A 20,370-nucleotide genomic window follows, 5' to 3' on the forward strand; every position below is an offset into this window, starting at 1 on the left:
TGAATCTTTGCTTAAGTTTAATTTCAAGCATATTTCTTGAAAGTGCTCTTCCAATAACTTTGAAAAGTTAAAGTTGGAATTATCTTTGTCTGTTTATTAATGAGAGACATTTTTCTGTGTTTTTTGGTGGAAGAAAATTTCAATAGCTGGTTTACTGTTACCAGTTGTAATCCAACCATTTGAAACCTGTACTTAGAATGTATTTTAATATTGTGCATAATTGTATTAAAACAATACAATTAACTCCAGAGAAATTCATGAATGCAAGAAATGAGCTTTATGATATTTCCATTAATATTTTTATTAGGTCATGATGGTGCAGTTAACTCTGTTGGCTGGAGTCATGACAAGAAGTGGTTAGTTTCTGCATCAGAAGACCGAACTTTAAGGGTCTGGTCAGTCTGCAATAAGGAGCCTGCCCTAATTCTGGTAATTGGAAGCTTCCATTGGTTTGGACACAGAGAACACTGTTTCGCACTTTCATTTACTTCCATTTTAAAAGCTCTGTAGAAAGAACCAATTTCTAGAACTACTGAATGGTGACTTCAGCTGCTATAACAATCTGGGTGATCTCCATCGAATTCAAATCAGGTTTTCCTCATGATAATTTAGGAAAAGAAAAAATCAAGCTTGATAAAAAAAAAAAAAAACTAGTGGGCATGTCTGGAAATTTTGGTTTTATTGTCTGGTCTGTTCATTTTATTTCATTGGCTCAGCTCTGCTTGGCTTTAGTTTACTCCCCAATTCAAAAAGAAGTTCTAAGTATGAAGATAGATTGTGCCAGATTCAATTGACTACAGATACAATTAAATTTACTTCCAGCTAATTTAAGCAGAATGAAATCTTTATTTTGAGAGTAATAGATGTCAAAAATAGGAAGGGCCACTACATAGTAGTTTAACCTCCTGGCCTATGATCAGCATTACATGAGGGAGGCTCTGCTTTAACACCAGGAATCTCAGAGCAAAAATATTTGTTATGTTTGAATCCATTCTTAATAGATTCCTTTATTTTTCAGGGTAAAGAGAACTTCCATAAGAATGTACACTTTGCACAGTTTTACTTTATAGATACATTTATATTGCTGTGTTGTGGAGCTGAATTTCATCTATTAAGTTTCCATCTAGACACAACCAAGGATGACCTAAAACGGTGAGTTCATTTCTCGTTAACAGACCAGTGAAAGTACTCGTACAGTTTGATCTGGGATATTGTCAGTGGTGAGGTGAGCTGAGGGGGCAAAAATATTACAGAAGATAAGAAACTGAACAAATGGTAAAAGCTACTTGCAAAATATCTTTGAGTGGAAGGACAAAAAGAATTAGGGCTACAACACTGAAGTCTTAGTTGATATTGTGAATGGAATGTCCTGTCTGCTGATAATACTAAAACAGTATTGAGCTGCATCCTTAGATGGGAAAAACTGGTCCATTTTCTTGGTAGTTTTGCTGCTGCACAGAAAAACATACTAAGTACAAGCTTAAATATGTTTAGGAATAGGAGTGCTTTCCTGGATTGAGGCATGGCCCTGGTATGTGGAACTTCACTGAAACGCTAAATGGTCAGACAGAATTATGTAATAGCTTTCTTCCATAATCTGATTACATACTTTCTGTTTTACTCATTAATTCTTAGTTTATGGAGATATTCATAAAATAAAAAGGGAGCCCAAATTGCTACATAAACTTCAATTTCTAACAGATAAGAACGAATGAACAGTGTCCAGCTCAGTGTGTCCACAATGGCTGCCTGAATTTTAAATGACTTGCACTTTGAATTGAACATGTATAGGACGTGTAGCAAATGCACTGTGTCAAAAAAAAAAAAAAAATTCTTAAATATACTAAATTTCCTCTTTTTTAAAAATAATGGGTACTCTTCTATTTTCCCTCCTCTGTTGTTTACCTTCCTCCTCAGTTTTCTCATAACTTATATTTGATGAATCCCAGTTTACTCTTGGTTGATTTGCTTTCTATGTGAAATTCTACCTGGGCCATGCCCTGTGAGGTATTTGTGTAGCAGTCTGCAGTGTAGAAACAAGGTACTTCAGCTAACTCAAACAATTGTTCTTGCATTTGGGAGCAACTTAGCTGTTTCAATCAGCCTCTCTTAGCAGGGTAAATTGGACCAAAAGAAGCTTCATACTGCCTTCATTAGATTGTACCTATTATCTCAGTCAGCTTATTTAAAGTTAGCTTGGGTAGGTTTACCCAAAAATAGAGATAAATCATTTGCTCTATGTTGTGGGTTTGATGCTGGCTAAAAGCACCAGGCGCCCACAAGAATTGTAACAAAGGGTTCATGAGTTGAGATAAAGATTAGGGGAAAAAACACTCTAAGGCAAAGCAGGTTCAAAACTTAAACAGTTTTGAAAAAGAGGAGAATTTATTATTAAGAGAATTAAAAGTAAAAGGGTAATGAGAACGAAAATAAACCTTTAGAACACTTATTTTCTTCCCAGCCCCTCCCTCTTTCCCACCGACCACGCAAGGAGACAAAGCGTGGGATTTTGGTCAGTCTTTCACTTTCTGAAAATATTTCTTCAGTATGCTTAGGGAAAGGAGTTTCTTTCTTCTTCTGTGCCATGGGATCCTTCCCACAGGAGATAGTTTTCTGTGAATTTCTTAGCATGGTCTTAATTTTCACGAAGAGTTGTCCCGCCCGACCTGCTGTAATGGGAGTTCCTCCCACGGGCGTAGCAGTCTTCCCAAAACTGCATAGCATGGGTCAGTTTAGTTCATGGGGTTTAGTCTTTTAAGGAGAAGCTGTTCTAGTTCAGAAGCAAGGGCTCTCTTTCTCTGTCTCTGGAGGCAAGGGTCTTCTCTCTTTGTTCAAGTTTCTCACTAGATTACAGCTTTTCAGCATCCACATACTCCAGTATGAGTACTTTTCCTCATGGGCTGCGAGTGGATCTCGGAATCTCCCCATGCACTTAATGAATTACAGGGAAACTGTTGTATTATAGTCTTCACCGTGGCTTGTAGAAAAAATTTCAGCTCCAACGCCCCGGGCACCTCCTCCCTCTCCTTCTTTTCACTGCCCTCAGTGCTGCCATGTTGGTTCTCCTCGTGTCTTCACTTTTTCTTCTTCTCTGACTTGGAAGAAAATTGTTGTCCGTAGGTATTATTGTTCTCGGGGTCTATCAATTGAAAAGTTCTTATAGAGCTTTGCAGCGCTGAAAAGGTTGATCTCGTCTGTGCTCCGTGTCGGGAAATTGTTTGCCATGTTTATCACTGGCCACGTGGTCCCTGCTGGCATCACACAGGTGGTCCTGGCATGCCAGGCCTGGGGCTTCTTGGAGTCGGGTTCCCAAAGCGAGTGGTAAACTCCATCTAAGGCTAAATACTGGCACGAGACTGATAGCCAACAAGTACCGTAAGGGAAAGTTGGAAAGAGCTTTGAAGAGAGAGTTCAAGCCTTGTGATTGAGGTGGCAGCCCTCGGATGGTGTGAGGCCAGCAGTGGCCCCCACCCTGCCAGGATGGGCCCAGGTGTCCGCCTCATCACCCCTTGGAAGAAAAACTCCGCGTATTTTTCCCTTCTTCAATATGTCATCACAGAGGTGCTACGAACTTCTCTAATTGGGCCAGCAACCTGCCTATCATCAGAGCCTTCAGTGATTGGCTCTGTGCCGGACATAATATAAGCTTTGAGTAGTTTCATCTCTCAGAAGCTGCCCCTGTCGCTTCCTCTGCCCATTAAGAAAACTAGACTGTTTTAAACTAACACACTCTTGAAGTCTAGTGCAGTTTATTTTTTCATTTATTTGAATAAAGTACTTGTGGAAACTACAAAATATTCTTGGATTAAATTGCAAAACACTGTATATGTCTGCTGCGCCATCACTGCTAAAGTAGCTCTGATGTCTATCTGAAAAGATCAGCAGACCATTGTTTGAGAATGACAACTAAAGGAAAAAGCAAGTCATTAAACATTTTTCTTTTGAACAGATCTGGCTGATAATCATGTTGCTCTTGTCAAATGATCTCAGTTTTGCAAACTTTTAGCATTGTTGGAAAGAAACAATGATGATTCCTACAAGCATGTCATGCATGGACTTTTGTACTTTCATTAGACAGACGTGCTAAAAAGCAAGTATAATATTGGCTGTTACACAGGAATTATTTTAACACTGTGCAGACAGTGTCCAGCAATGGCTAAAATCCTGGTGTGTTATCAAGGCGGTTTTGATCACAAGTCTGAAACACAGCATCGTAAAAGCCACTATGAAGAAAATTAGCTCCACCCCGACCAGACCCAGCACAGTTGTTAACTCTCTATTCCTTAGGTGACTTCTCTGAAAATCACCCTCTTCTTGCCTCACATATCCATATCCATATCCATATCCATATCCATATCGTCATGTTTTCTGTTTAAGAACAGATCCCTGTTGTCTATGTGGATATATTTCAGTAAAGAGAGAGTTCTAATCAGATTGAATAGCAACACAGTCTTGTGTAATATAAAAAAGTCTGAAGCCATTTTAGAGGTTTTGGCATGTTTTCCACATCTGCAGGGAGCTGACAGGTAACCCACGGGACCTTAAAGGGTTTTGTGTATGTTGGGAAACAAAATTTCTTTGGTAGTGTGTGATCAGCCCCTTATTCCCCTAAGTGGAAATTATTCTTTCCTCACTGTTTTCTCTTCATTTTCTTCCTGATTGCCCTATCATCAGCACATTAAATGCTACACTGAAACCAGTGGCATATCTGCTTTTTCGAACATAGGTACATTACAGACTTCTTTTCAACATTTTCAATATACATACAGGATTATTTTAGTGTTTCATGTTGACGGAAGATCAGTCTTCTGTATATTAATATCATGTTTGCTTTCATCCAAATGGGTTTTGTTACCAAGTTCTTTAATAGAGTTCAGCAATAAGCCAAAAGATCTGTGGCTTTAATTTTTCATAATGAAAGCATTTTGATTTGCTTTGTGATTCCAATGGGAGTTTACTGGTGACTACAAATCATAACTTATTTCATTAACACTAGCATTCATTTGATATTGTTTGCAGATACAAACAGAGGAGTGTTTGCAAATTGGTACAGAAATTTCCCATGACATCAACAATGGAGATTACCAGCCTTTCAGCAGTAAATGAGTTCTATTCTTGTATCCTTTGTATGTATTTTCTTTGCAGTTCTTTGGGCTTAATGACATGGACATCAGTTAAAGTAAGTAGCATTTGATTATTTACTACTCCTTTTCTATTAGAGTAAAACACTTGTAATTTTTTTGATGTTGAACTTCATCCTTAGATGAATTTTTAGTGCTGTAAGATTTTTGGTGTTGCTCATAGAGGATTAACTACAACAGAGTTAATATATATATTTATTTATCTGTATTTTTATCTGTCTATATATTTTTGTTCCTTTAGATAAGTTTAACTTTAACCCAGAGAACTGTACAGATATTGTACTTACAGCTGGCAGCAACAGAGCATTGGAAGTTTTTGACCTCAATGCAGGCTGCAGCACAGCAGTGATACCGGAAGCTCATGTTAGATCAGTCCATCAGATCTGCCAAAATAAGGTATATACTTTAGTGAATTTTATTTGTAGTACCACTACAACACCATCAACAAAGAAATTGGAGGCTAAAAATAGAATTGCTAGTAATCAATAAGTTTTTGTGTATTGGGGAGGATGGGCAAGAACATGAGTCTCTGTGATAGAGTGTTGCAATGGGGATCCTGCAACACGCATATATCAAACCAGGAGTCCCGTGGAAAGGAAATATATATGGACAGACAGATTCTTGCTAGATGTTTCAGAGATGTTTATTTCTCCAGCCGCATGGCCGGGGCTCAGCGGAGGAACTGTTCCAGTCATTGGACCAAGGGTCCTTCTGCCCGCGCAGGGAACACAAACCAACCAATGGGAACGAGGCTGAGCAGGGGCAGGGAAGCCCCGTGTCTGTGCCCTCAGGGCCCCTCTCCCAGGGCTACACGGCAGGGGAGGGACCCCAACACCTCACCCGTTTTATTTTAATAAAAGGAGAATGAAAATAACTGGATAAACATAACAAGAACAGTTTCAGAACAAAACAAGCCACCCTCCTGAGTCTTTAAATGTCCAAACAGATTCTCTGGAACATCTTAGGGCTGACAGAAGGGAGACAGAATTCTCTGAGCATGCTTTGTGGGGAAACTGAGGCAGGAGAGGGTTTAACTTCTTCCCTCCCCCTTTTCATCCCCCACTCGGCATTGGAAAGGGATTTTTGGGGAAACAATTGGCAAAAGCATGGTTTTGTGAGGGAAACCATGGATGAAAAAACGGATTGGGAATACACTGGGGGTAATAGGACATAGGGTAAAAGGGAAAGGTGGGATTAGGAAAGGGAGACTGTAGGGGGGACTTACAATGGAGATACTGTCTAACATGACTACGATTTTTTGCATATATACTGCCTTTTACAGGAACACCATCAGGCCCAGTGACCTGCGATGCTTGTAACCCTTTTCTACCTCGTATAATTTTGAATTCCACCACCTCTCCATCTCCCAAGCTTGGGATGTATTTTTCAGGGTTATTCTTTTTAATAGCAGTTCTATGCACGAATATGTCTTGCTGGTTGTCACACCTTGTTATAAAACCATAATTTTGCTTAACATTATACCATTTTACTATCCCTAAGGTCTTAGTTACTATGATCTTTTTCCGAGTGGCTGCTGTTTTCTGTCTCGCTGCGTCTTTGCTCTCTCCTTCGGTCGCTCCCGTGTTGGAATTGTCGGGGCTGCTGGTGCCTGCGCGCTCTTCCCGGGGTCGCGTTCGGGGCTGCGTGGGCTGGGCCGGGCCGCGCCGCTCAGTTCTCCGTGCGTCGCCTCCTCTGGTCGCAGCTTCGCTGCCGCTGCCGGGCGCTGCACCCACGTCTCGGCCGGGCCCCCGGGCGACGACCCCCCCGCGCCCTGCTCCAGCGCGTGTTTCGATTCGGCGCGGCTCCGTCTCGGTCGGGCATTCCCGGGGCTCGCTCCACCACACGCTGCACGCGGCCGGGCAGGCACCGCCGGGTCCCGCCGCGCCTCGCTCCGCCACCGACACTGCGGCTCGCGTGGCTCCGCCCGCGCGCGGGAACTGCCTCGCTGCTGCTCGGAGAGCGCTCGGTGCACGTGGCCTGGGCCGCACGGTCCCTGAGCCAGGCTTCCCTTCGCCAGGACACAGCTGACATTGCTCAACAGTCTCAGTAACTAAATAATATTCACGAAAATATTCTTCCATCGGCATATATTTTGACTCAAATATTAACTGTGTCCAAACGGTTTTCCAAAAGCCCTTGGTAAGAATTAAATCCCAAGAAACATAGAAAAAGTTCTTAAACAACCATGCCAGGAAGTGTTTCAGTTCTTTCTGAGCTTGAATCAGGCTAAAATTTACAAATCGTTGTTCAAGAATCGTTTTAAGTTTAAGATAAATGTCCATATGCGGCTCCGAGAGCCAAGAGTCTTCCCACTGTTCCTCCATAGTTTAGATATGGAATAGCAAAGCAAAACCAAGAAGAGGAATCCAAAGTTTCCAGGGTTTACTCACACAAATCAGTCGCTTAGGGATCGGGGATTGTTCTGCTCTCAATTTTCCACCATTTGTTGCAGTGGGGATCCTGCAACACGCATATATCAAACCAGGGGTCCCGTGGAAAGGAAATATATACGGACAGACAGATTCTTGCTAGATGTTTCAGAGAGATGTTTATTTCTCCAGCCGCATGGCCGGGGCTCAGCGGAGGAACTGTTCCAGTCACGGGACCAAGGGTCCTTCTGCCCGCGCAGGGAACACAAACCAACCAATGGGAACGAGGCTGAGCAGGGGCAGGGAAGCCCCGTGTCTGTGCCCTCAGGGCCCCTCTCCCAGGGCTACACGGCGGGGGAGAGACCCCAACAATAGAGTCATACAGATTTCATTTGTTCTCTAGTGTAAAGGAGGGAGTAGTGAGACTGACCAAAAGATCTTGCTATTAGAGAAGTGTTTATTACCCTTTGCCTTACTTGCACTAGACTTTAATACTGTAGTTCAGCAGGAATTTTTCCTTATGTAATTGTTCTCTTCTGAAGCTCAATCTGACACTGTGTGATTTTTTCTGAAACTTTGGAAACAGCAACCAAAAAGAAATTTCTCAGTACTGCAATAGAATAGATGACCCCTCATCTTTTGCTCTTTTTTTTCCCTTGAAGACTGATTTGAGTGTTCGTAGTTTTTATGGTACCATATGTTCTGGAATGCCTGCTGTGTTAGGTCTGGTTGAATGTGGTGCTTCATTCCCAGTTGGAAAGTCCTTGCTTCTGTGGGTTTAAAACAGTTCCTTATTATTACTGTTGTAGATCTCTTTGTGGGTTTTCCTTATAGATGTGATCTGGTAAAACACTTAAAATTGTGCTAACTGTTTCAGTACTGTTTGTAACACATATAGGCTTAAAGTTCTGGCTTTTCTTTTTGCTGGGTCAGCTTAGTGCCTTCAGGTTATTTAATCAAGAAAAACTTTAAAGATGTGGGCAAGTATTCACTTGGGAAAAAAACCTGGAGGTATGTGGTATAGCAAGGAAAACTGACCATTTTGGGGGAAAATGATACATCAAGGTTCTCTACTTTTTTCAGTTATATAAAATTAATACTTTAGATAAGTCAATAGGAAAATTACACATCGACTATTTTTATTACATTGGGTAGTTTAAAGTTATTAGAGAAAATACAACTGCTTTTTCTTTAAGATGATATGCTAAAATATTTTATAGACTTATAAAAATTTGCAGAATGCTGTGTGCAAAGTACGTCCTGTTTAAAGTATAGAACACCTTGGAATCTGAGGTTAGCTAGTGCTGAGACATGATTCAATGGAAGCAAATCTGTGGAGTGAAACAGTTGATGCTGAAGATCCAGTGCCTACACCCCAAAATTTAGGAAGGCTTTCCTTTGGACTATTCCTAGTCTCATTGTGTGCCCTGAATACTCATTTGTGATTGCAGTATGTATATATTCTTGAAGTGCATTTTCTACTTTAGATTCATGCAAATCAGTTCTCATGTTCCAAGACTGTTTTGTGATTCTACCTGGACAGTAGTAAGTGGGCATAATCATAAAATTTACTCTTTAAATGAATAAAAAAGAAAATAATTTTTGAAGGTCTTGTGGGACAATAGGGAAAGTATGTTCCAATTAAGTGTGGGAGAAACCTGTTAGCAAATTATTAAATACATAGGATATCCTACAAACCTAGATGATCAGCATGACATTCTCTTATTTTTGGTTTTAGACAGAAGCAGCTGTAAGCAAATATATATAATTTGCCATGTAATGACTTTGATTCTAAGTTGTTCTTTTGATCTGTTCTAGAGATTGTTTGCAATTGCCAATGCATGAAATTCATCTCAGCCTGCGGTGTGTTGATTAAGCTTATTACAACAGTCCATTGCTTTTTATATGCACTTTTAAGAGACATAGTAAAATGAATTGATTGAAATATCAAAATCATGTTCCTGTTACAGAGTTTAGGAACATCTGAGATTCTGAAATAGATGGCAATTTGAGATCAGACCACAAAGATTGAGAGCTTTAGTATTAATAATATGTTTTTTCTGCTGCAAAACATATTCTTTGAACAGGAATCTGTCATTATGAGCCACAAATATTTGGATGGTATATGTTCTGCTAGCACAGTTAGGGAGTACACTCATTTTCACAGAAACAGCAAGTTTTCAGTTTTCTTTTCAGACCCTTTTGTTTCAAAATTCATTGGTTCATTAGTTAGGAAGTCTACTTGCTGTGAAGACTGAAAAATGTAGTAGCTAACTCCAAACTTTCAGTCAGTTAACTTTTTCCTAAGCATAGTTTCAATGTTGGTGAAAGTATAAGATCACCTGGAGATATGGAGTGCTTTCTGATATGTCTATTGATCAATGCCTTTAGCATAAGCCAGCTGCACTGTTTGGATGACATAAATGGTGCTCGTATGGAATTAGTGAAAGAAAGAGGGATTCTGTAGAACCATGACTTCCCTGAGGCCAAATTTTATGTGAAGGTTGCAATGTAGTTGGTCTAGAGAGAGGCTGAGAAGGGATTACAGTGGTGGATGAAGAGGTGCATGGGGCAGAGGGAAGGGATTTGTCTATCAGAATGCAGGGATAGTTTCAAGAGTGTGTGGGACTGTGCTACTTTTTGCATTAGATTCTCATAAATAATAGATTATCATAAATTGCTGGACTATAAAAACACAAAGTGATAAATAAAATTCAGCTTGCACATTACCCCAACTAGTATGTATTTTCTTGTCTTCTGTATCAATATTCAGTAGCAAATGTAGTTTGAAGATACAAGTATATGTATTAATAAAGTATATTGCTGACAAAATTTCAGGGCAGACAAGGAACAAATAGATTGCACTTCTTCCTTAGTTTATTAGTTAGTGTATGCTGTGTATTCTATAATAAAGAGTAATGCACAAGGTAAATGTGTATGTGTCTGTATAACCTTTTATTCTGGACTCTGTGACCAGTGCTGACTGAAGCAAGGGATGGTGAGCAAACATTTCAAAGGCACAAAAAAGGGTGCTCTGTAACTTTTAATGAATACTGCCCTTTGGACTGCAACTGTCTTTGTCTTTTGCATTACTCTTTTTTTATATAGTTATACACAGCTAATGTGAGAATGTGTAGACTTTGCTGGGAAATCTGTTGCACAGTGCATTTTAATTCGTCTCTTAGGGCAAGCTTTCATAATGAATAGAAGATTCCTGGCAATCAAATACTGATTGCAGGAAATTACCTTGAGGTTTCTGTGATGTATTCAGCCAAATCAAGAAAGTGAATGGTAAGGAAAGAAAATGTTTTAACTGTTTCAGTTTGGTTTTCTGGAGAAAGAAATTTGTAGCCAGCAAAAAGGCCAATGTGGATGTTAAAAAATCAGAGGTTTTAAACTGGATTTAATTATTTAAAGGTATGAAGCCAAAATTAGTCTTGTTAAGAATGAATGCAATTGCTACTGGAGTCAATGGAAATTGTACGCTTAGCCCCGGGCTAAACATGTCTTATAATTCATCATTGAACTAGTCTTTGCTCCCTCCCTTTCACTGCCCTTATTTTCTTCCCTGAACATCTCGTAATGTCTTGTGCAATCACAAAAAGATCCTCCTCTGCTTCACATGATGGATCCATGCCCTGGTATTTAGTATTCCCCATCTGTCTGTGAGATGACCCAGATAGCCTGTCTCACTGACCATCCTGGTGTGTCACCCCTGGACCAAAGGGCTCATGGCTGTCCTGGGACAGCACTGAGAGGAGTCGAGGCCATGCTCAGTTTCTCTGAATGGGTTATGGGACTTCTTCTGCATGCCAGCTTTCCTCTTCACTCCTTTGTGTGTGGCAGACAAGCTTTTTTTCACATAACCTAGCAAATATTTACTGTTTATTTCTTAGATGGACTAAAGTCTCCCCTGAGAAGGTGTTTGGTCACTGGACCAGATTCCCCAGGGAAGTGGTCCCAGCACCAAGCTTGTCAGAGCTCAAGGAGTGTCTGAATGATGCTCTTAATCATATGGCATAATTCTGCAAGGAGCAGGGAGTTGGACTCAATGATCCCTATGGATATGTTACATCTCAAGATATTCTATGATTCTATAAATAATTAATGCCATGAGAATTGTTACTTGAAACTGATTTACTGTTCTACAGGGATCGTCCTTCAGCACTCAGCAACCTGAAGCTTACAACCTTTTCATGACCACAGCTGCAGGTGATGGCATCAAACTGTGGGATTTAAGAACACTGAGGTATGAATGAATTAGGTACCTTGGAATAAAAAGACATGCTTTATTCAGAATTGTCATGCTTGCTCTCATATATCGGTAGAAATTTAGATGTGGAATCTGAACTACAGGCTAATTGAAGTTTACTAGTTTTATAGACCAAAAAATGCTCATTCCTCAATTATAGTTAGTTATGTGGAAGCCATTAAATATTTAAGATTTATCACCCATGTTCACCCACCTTTGTAGATCTAATTGTACATATATAATAGTGTACTGAACAGAATGCTAATGGTATTTCTTAAACAGCATGCCATTACTGCTAAAATAAGTAAAATCTATGATCTATCTTTTAAAATATAAGCCAATTGCAACAACATTTTTATAAACCATGTATGTAGTGCTATAACTTTGCATAATACATTACCATAAACTCAGAATTAAATGCTACACTGTTTCTAAACACCTTTCAGTGTTATACTTGGGAAAACCTCAGGGCAAAGGAATAGCATATCAAGGAGGGAACGTTGATCAGGAGAATTAATACCTGGGGCAAGCTCTGTTGTGCAGGCCAAAAGAATTATGTTTGAAATAAAAGCGGTTTGGGCAGGAGGATGTTTAAGCTTTCAAGAATAATTTCCTACTTGCTTTCTGTGTATGTAAACATATCTATGGAAAGATGTAATATAATTTTTCTAGTACTGAATTTTCTGTTTGGGCAGTGCTTAATGAGCCTTTCATTTATTTCCATCTTTCTGTGGTAAGAATACATTAAATCTATAGGGGGCATGTATGTTCTTCCCAAAATCATTGCTGTATAACCTTCACTCAATGCCAGAAAGTAATGAAACTGGAGCCTGCTGGGGTTGGAATATGTTACCTTCTTATGTTTTTCTAATAAGCTGCTCAAACTGTGTTGCTGAAGAGTAATGAAAAAGTAGAAAGCTTTTCATAGATCACTTATCTGTCTCTTTGTTTCTAAATACTAACATAGGTAAAGTCGATGAATGGTAAAATAGTTAAAGAGTAAAATCTGGGCAATCAATTAAATAAATATGTCTTCAGAAGAAGGGACTAATTTATGTATGTTCTTGCTGTATATTTAATTTGGCTAGGTCAGTGTATTCTAGTGTCCACTGAGTTCTATTAGCCAAGCTTCAAAAAAGTAATTCAGGTCCTTAATGACAGATATTTTAAGGGCACTTGTGAGGTACTATGCATATGTGTGTGTTTGTTACACATTACACAGTGATCAATGGTATTAACTCTTGTGGAGAAGAAATAGAAAAAAATAAATCATTGTTGTTCACTTGCTAGCAATTTTCAAGGAAAAAAGAAAAACAAACCAAATTTTTTAAAATGAAATTTTCTGCCATTGCTCAGTCCAGAGACCAAGTCTTCTATATTTTAAAATTTGTTCTTGAGTTCTCAAAAGGAGTAAAACTGTTCAATTTTTCCTATGTGTTCACCAGGTGTTTTTCACATAAATAAATTTAAAATGTCTAGGTTTGGAAAGCTCTGCTTGAACTTGGAACAAGTCTCTGCTGAAGTGTTAGGTCTACTATAGTTACACAGACTGCACACTTTTGCTTATTTTTTTTGTTCGTAGGTCTTGTCCAATCAAATCCAGTCCATTCCTTGCACTGTTGAGTACTTACAGGAGAGATTAGTTCCTAAACAATATTATGGTGGGCCAGTACTTTTAATCCCTTAAAGCTGTTAATTTGCAAAGTTGGTGCATGAGCAACTGTTTCCAATCCCTCTGGACTGATCTCTCTTTGTTTCTGCTTTGGGTTTGCCAGAATAGGGTTTGTTTAGTGAAATCTTTGTCCAGTGTTCTTGAAATATAGCAAAGGTAAGTCTGCCTTCTCATTTATACTCTTTGCAGTGTTGTGGATAGTAACACTAACTGCAAGATCTCCACTTTACTGTTTGTTGATTTTGTTCTAAGTATATTCCCTAGACATCCACAGCGAAAATTGTTTTGCTTTTCTTTAATCTAGTTGTTGCCCTTGAGAATCTATCCATTGTTACTTTATTTAAAAATACTTAAAGTACAAGATTTTGATTAAATAAGGGGAAAAAAATCCCTCCAGCACAGTGCTCTTCAAAGCTGCTGTTGAAAGCATGGGAAATAATTTACAGAATAACTCTGCACAATTTCCTTAGGACTCTTACGGGTTTTTTTATTCAGTTTCTTTGATGATGGTTCCTTTTCTTATGACATGCATTTCTTCTCCCACAGTTGACTGAGGAATCATAGCAGGATTCTTTTCTCAGGTTCTTTTTTGATCTGCTTAGATTAAATCTTCAAACAGGTTAACCTGGCCTACAGCTTTATAAGTTTTGAATATATTGATATTTTTGCTCTGAGTTCTATAAGAATTTTGCTATCCAACATGTGTTATCAAACTACATTTTTTTTCCCCAGTGAAAATTCATTTAACTTTTCTTATGTTCTTGAATTCAGTGAAAGTATTTTGCAACTTCAATTTTCATCATCTTTTCTGGATAAAGCTGTGAGTTTGTCTGTCTCTTTGACTATTGATGATCGGGAGGCATTCCAGGATTTCTTCAGAGAGTGCCAGAAAGTCTCATGGGTTCCTCTGAAGGTGGTACAAGAAAAGACACTTTAACTTTCTGATGTTGTCAGCCAACCTCACACAGCCAGGTCATCTTGCCAATAAATGAGGGAATCTTGGACACTGCTAGTGGTTTTTGGATTTACTCAGACTCCTGCTTCATTTGCTTTGAAATGCATGGATTTGTAAAGTTTCATCTGAAGATTTTGAATATTTTTATACTTCTCCTGCATTCTCTTCATTTATAACTAAAGCTAAGAAAAGCTCTAGACTATCTACAAAACAGACTTAAGAATAAAGAAGCAAGGAAAATAGTTTTTCTTGGAAGAAGAAAACTATGCTTACTCTTCTTCCAGATTAGGATAACGAACTATGAGACCTTATGAATACATGCTTTAGAGTAAGATAATGACTTTTGACCAGCTTCCAAGACATTTTGAAGAACAATTTAAGTCTACATTGTCTAAAAGAATGACTGCTTGGAGAACAAGTAAAATTGCTTTCTCTTGTGTCCAAGGTGAAAGCAGTGAACACAGGGGTTAGGCTGTGGAAATCTGAATGAGAAGAACATTATTGTCACCAGCTTCAGGATACCCAAAAAAGACTCAGAAAAACATTTAATGATCAGGAGGTAGAAAAAGTTAATGCATTCTTACATTTTTGAAGGAGTTTAAATGTTCTTTGTGATGAAACCTTGTAGACTCTCATTTGTCTGTAAGACATAAGAAACTTTACCATTCTTTCTCATACTGCTGTGTGTATTGAATGCATTTTGGAGACATTGCTACTCTTTCTGAAGTCAGGAATCTAGCATTTATTCATACTCACCTGTACCTGTTCTCTCCACCATTTAAATTTAATATCTCAGAAAAGTCTGAATTGGAGTACCACAAGTTGCTTTAGATTACAAAGGCCAGATATATCAGAAAATTCCAGTACACTAAGCCTCCTTGTCTGCCAGTCCTGCCTGTGTTTAGTGGCTATGCTCATGAGCAGTGAGATGTACTTTGGCATCCCAGTGCTGTAAAACCAATGCATAGAAAGAATGTAGAAATTTAGGAATTAATGGACATTCCATTCCCTTACACAGTAAACACATAACAATACAAAGTATCAGACTAGACTAAATACCAGCTGCTTTAATACGTTCATTTATCACTTAAACTTCATATGACAGTTTTAAATTCTGCTTTACCAGTCTAGATCCTTTCAATTTCTCACTTCCTCCCACTTGTAGATTAGATAATTCTGTGCTTTAAATGTCCAGAGGAAAGATTTCTTTTCATTCATTCTGTTAGGAGGAACACTATGAATTCATAGTGTTGCCCTCTTCACTTTGTTTAATGCATTTAGAATATTGAATAAACACTTAGTAGCACCAGCTCACATTCACTAGCAAAGTTTCATGAATACAGATATCTTCATGACTGGCCGATAATGAGAAATATTGTGTGTCCTGTTTTCTGCAGCTTCCCTAGGATGGTTAGTTCCAGGGAGTCCGTTTCCTAAAGAGAGGTTTTAGAATGTGAAGTAGTGTAACTTTTCTTCTCCAAGGCAGATTTCAGACCTCTTGTATCGCTTTTAGGCACTGAGGTGGACCTTCCTTTCTCATCAGTAAATTATGGCTAAACCCATAATACAATAAAGTTTCATTCTTCTTTGTGTCAGTAATTGTGGCCTGGCTTGACCTCAGATTTTCAGGTGTACCTTTACTCAATTTACGAGCTGTGCTGTGAGGATGCTCTCTGTGCCACTGGGCCTTAATTGCCCTGACCCTGCTCTGCTCCTTGCTCCAGGCTGTAGAAGTCTGTAGAAATGAACCAACAGAAGCCTTCAGCAAGGGGGAGTGCTGGCACCAAATGCACCAAATGCAACCCCCAGGCACCGATATATGCTGAGGGGGGCAACTAGATGGAAAATATCTTTGCAGAAAAGGACACCAAGAAGAACATGAGCCAGATATGTGCCCTTGAGGCAAAGAAGGCTTATGATGTCCTGGGCTGTATCAGGAAGAGAGTTGCCAGCAGGTTGTGGGAGGTGATACCTCCCCTCTGTTTAGCATTGGTGAAGCCACACTGGCTCTATGTAAGCAGTGAGTTTGGATAAGATGGCCTCCAGAGCTGCCTAACAATCTCAACTACCATGTCACTTTGTGATTCTATGAAAATAGCATTTGTTCTTAACTTGCCACAGAAATGGGAAGGGTATGGGAAGCTGGGGGAGCTGATGTAATATTGACTAAGAGAGCAAGATGTACAGTAACAGCTGAAATTGAAAATTAATTTAGAAGGCAGGAGAGGGAGAGTTGTGCTATGCTGTCAGACGTGCTGTGCTTATTATCTACCCAGAGATGAGGAGAGTGGGGAAGAGTTAGTACAGCCCAATTTGGAAGTCAGGGATGCTACTGTGGTAGTGTGAAGAGGTAGACGTGGTAGGTGCTAGATTACTGTTGCAGGTAATAAGAATAGCAGGGACAAGGTGTTAGGAAGACCTCCCAACACCAAACACACTAACACCTATGGTGGCAGGAGCTGCCTGCCTCTGACTCACACTCTGATCAGTTGAGAAATGGAAGTTCAGCTGTTGAACTATGCTGTTTGCTGCTGAAATAGCCATTTTTCATCTCCTTCTGAAAAAACAAAAAATGCGCTGGGCGCTTATCAGACCCCAGTGAAGACTTGAGGAATACTGAGCTACTTGCACATAATGAATTGCTTCAGCAAAATACTCAGCTGCATGATAATGCTTTGATGTATGATCCCAGAGAAAATCAGTTTCACCTTCTTTCAGTCTCTGAAAGAATTTTTCAATTATATGAAGATAGTATTAGACATTAAGGCAAAGTCTCCAACTAGTGCTATGATGCTGTGCAGCTAGATCATAAACTCCTCTGGCAACATATTTTAGCAGAATTCCGGCAGCCACAGGGAACTCATCTCATTCATTTTCTGACAATTGCACTTTGAGACCTTAGGGTCAGACATGCAGTTTGAATTTTGAGATGCTTTTCAGTTTGCATCTCCACTGTGAGCTAGCTGCTTGACATCATCCTAAGCAAGATACAAATATACACATACTCAGAATTTGATTGCTTCTTGGTTTCTTCAGAACATGAGGATCCCATGATTTGTCTTTTTTTTTTTTTTCCTCCTTGGAGCTTTTGAGTCTAGTTATTCAGATTCTGAGAGATCAAAGACTGGCTGGAGTGCCTCCAAGTTTGGGACTGGAGATGCATGAAAGTATAGAGGATGAGGAACACAGGGATGTGGTCCCTGCTGAATGCTGTGGTGAAAACATGCTGAGCTCCTGTGTGAAGGGTTTGGTGTTTCAATGAAATGAGACCCATGTGTACAGTACATCTAAGGTAGCTACTACTACTGTCAAGTTATACTTGCATTTTGCAGAGCCTCAATAGATCTGCTGGTACTGAAGAGTCTCTGAACAAATATCAGAGCACTGGCACAAAGTAAAACAATACAAATGAAAGTGGTTTAAAAAAAAAAAGAAAAGAAAATTTTTGTTTGCAGTTAATTTTTTTTAATGCATCAAGTATAATGAAATAGACTCCTTCGTGAGAATATTGTCTTATTTATAAAGACACACATTCCAGTATCTTTCTCTTCCAAAGACAGAAAACATGGTACACTTTTTTCTAATATTCTTCAAGTTTTTTTCCAACATAAAAAGATACATATTTTGGAATGTAGACTAAAAGATGTACAATAGAGAACATAAGCTGTTTTCTGTCCCATGCAATTACCAGATGTTTGTCATGGTAACCCCCGAAAAGCTCTGACCAGAAAAGCATTCTTAGGAGGCTGGAGAGCATGCCAGCTGGCCACGTAAAGCCTGCAATATCCAAAATAATTTGGATCACCACCTGTTGCTACTTAAAAAAAATAGAATAAAAAAAACCAAAGCCTGAAAGAAGACAATCCCTAAAATAAGCTAAAATCATACACATAGTATGTACTATTAATTATTGGATTTTTTGCCCACTTTTTTTTCCATTGCTGTGATACCTGTGGGTGTCTGGAGTTAATAGACTGCATAACAAAATTTCTACTTAATTCTGTGGAAAGTTTAATTGGAATCAGTTTGGTTTTTTTAAAACGTGTTTTTCGAGCAGGATTTTGAGGGGTTGGGGAAGTAGTTAAACTTGTAATGGAACATATATCCTGATATAATGGAAAAGTTGAACAAGAAAACAATTAAGAAAATAGTATCCAGGATGCTGGTTATTACTGTGGCTGTACTAGCACAAGGAAAAGGACACTGTCCTATGACTGGGACATTGCTTTATATTGCTGTGGTGTAGCAGAGAAAAGATCAGTCGAAGCCTTGGGACCCTTTTAGTTCTTATGTATCTATTTATATGTGAAGTATTCGAGTTATTGGTCACAAATACAGAGGAGTCAAATTCTTTGGAAAGGAAGTTTTTGCATTATTTTATTAAGAGACTCATCTGTGAAGAAGACCCCATTGAGGAAATTATGTTTTACAGGCTCTGACAATGAGATCTTAAACACTTAGAAGTAGTCCTGATGACCAGTGCTCTACTTAAGGAAGAATGGTGAACCTGAAGATACCTTCAGGAGGGACAGTGGATATGAATTTTATTTATTTTTCTCATGATGAAATTTCTTTCATGTGATGCTGTTGTATCTTACAAGTATAAGATTAAAAAGAAATTTTTTCCTCAAATTCTCTATCAAAAGGCACTCAGAAGGGAAAAAAATCTCCCTGAAATTTGCAAAGAGTGCAACTGGGACTTGAGGCTAAATTGTGGGAGAAGTTTACTCTACACATTGAGTAATGTTTGGTGGAAGCCTAACTGAGGAGGAAAATACTGTGGAGACTGAGGTATTCTCCTTTGCTGTCAATAGGAATCTCTAACAGAGGCAGGTTATTCAATAGGCCAAATGTGGCTATTGGTTACTAAAAGTCTCTGAAGATTCATGCAAAAAAACTGAAGTTGAAAAATATTTTTACATCTTAGTCACAATAATTGGCTCTCTTCATATGTTGCTTCTCTTGAGCTGTAGTGTTCTCTTAAATTGGGTTATTTTAGCAGTTTTAGGATAGAACTCATCTGAGGTGAAGTGTCTGGTTACTGTATCCCCAAAATGTCTGTTAATATCAGTAGTTTTGTTATACAGAATACAGTAAAGTTCAGAGTTAGGCTCTATAAAATGATGTATTTTCATGCATTCAAAAGTGTCTCTTTTATGCTTTAATAAGTGATAGCAATTCGATCAGTCATGAAGCCATGTTTTTGTTTAAGTATGTCTGTTTCACCTGGGTGAATGAAACCAGCTTGGCATTTAGTGCATTCATACACATACATGCGTATCTGCAACAGAACAACATGGTATAAAAATTTAAAGCTTTTTGCACATGGGTTCAGTCGATTGCATTTAAATAGCTCCTGTGATTTCACTGGCCAGGAAAAAGTGTATATCACAGGAGCTGGCAGGAGATTTTACTATTTCAAATTTGTTCCTGGACCTAGCGTACATTAAAAAAAAAAAAAGAGAAAAAGAAAAAGAGTATATGACATCTGCGTTATGGTGAAGTATGTGAATTTGTTTTGTAAGAAGGGTAGGTTGACAGCATTCATAATAAAGGCAAAAGAAGAATATAGGTTATTATAAGTCTGTTTTACAATAATACCTCAAAGTTATAAATATAAACTTTGGAAATGAGGCATACATATGTAAATGACAGCTCTGAATGGTGTTGAAACTTGTATTAAAATGTCTTTTAATACTGAGGAAACTCTAAATTATATTTTTTTAACATTAGTTTTGTGGTGACTGCAAACATATCATGGTTCTTTACAACCATGTGGTGCTTTTTAGGTGGATATTAATCTCCATCTCATTAAAAACATTATTATTTTTAAATGGCCCAAGTGTGCTCAGCTATTTAAAACTTACTCTACAATGCTTCTTGCAATATTAACATGAAAAGTACGAAATTAATTCCTTGCATTAATTTTAAATCCATTCCTTCCTTTAGACTGTATTAACACAGATAGGTAAGAAATTATC

General features: G+C 38.6%; 1 protein-coding gene across 1 annotated transcript in view; it reads left to right on the top strand.

The window, feature by feature from the left end:
- Positions 1–20,370, top strand: part of WDR27 (WD repeat domain 27) — a 95,355-nt gene that overhangs the window by 21,600 nt on the left and 53,385 nt on the right. Inside the window, exons 16-20 of the mRNA XM_032102386.1 lie at positions 308–429; positions 1,019–1,152; positions 5,020–5,117; positions 5,416–5,537; positions 11,662–11,759. Of these exons, the coding sequence (XP_031958277.1) occupies positions 308–429; positions 1,019–1,152; positions 5,020–5,117; positions 5,416–5,537; positions 11,662–11,759 (574 nt within the window). The remainder of the gene's footprint in view (positions 1–307; positions 430–1,018; positions 1,153–5,019; positions 5,118–5,415; positions 5,538–11,661; positions 11,760–20,370) is intronic.

The sequence above is a fragment of the Corvus moneduloides genome, chromosome 3, assembly GCF_009650955.1.
Source record: "Corvus moneduloides isolate bCorMon1 chromosome 3, bCorMon1.pri, whole genome shotgun sequence".
NCBI classification, from domain to species: domain Eukaryota; kingdom Metazoa; phylum Chordata; class Aves; order Passeriformes; family Corvidae; genus Corvus; species Corvus moneduloides.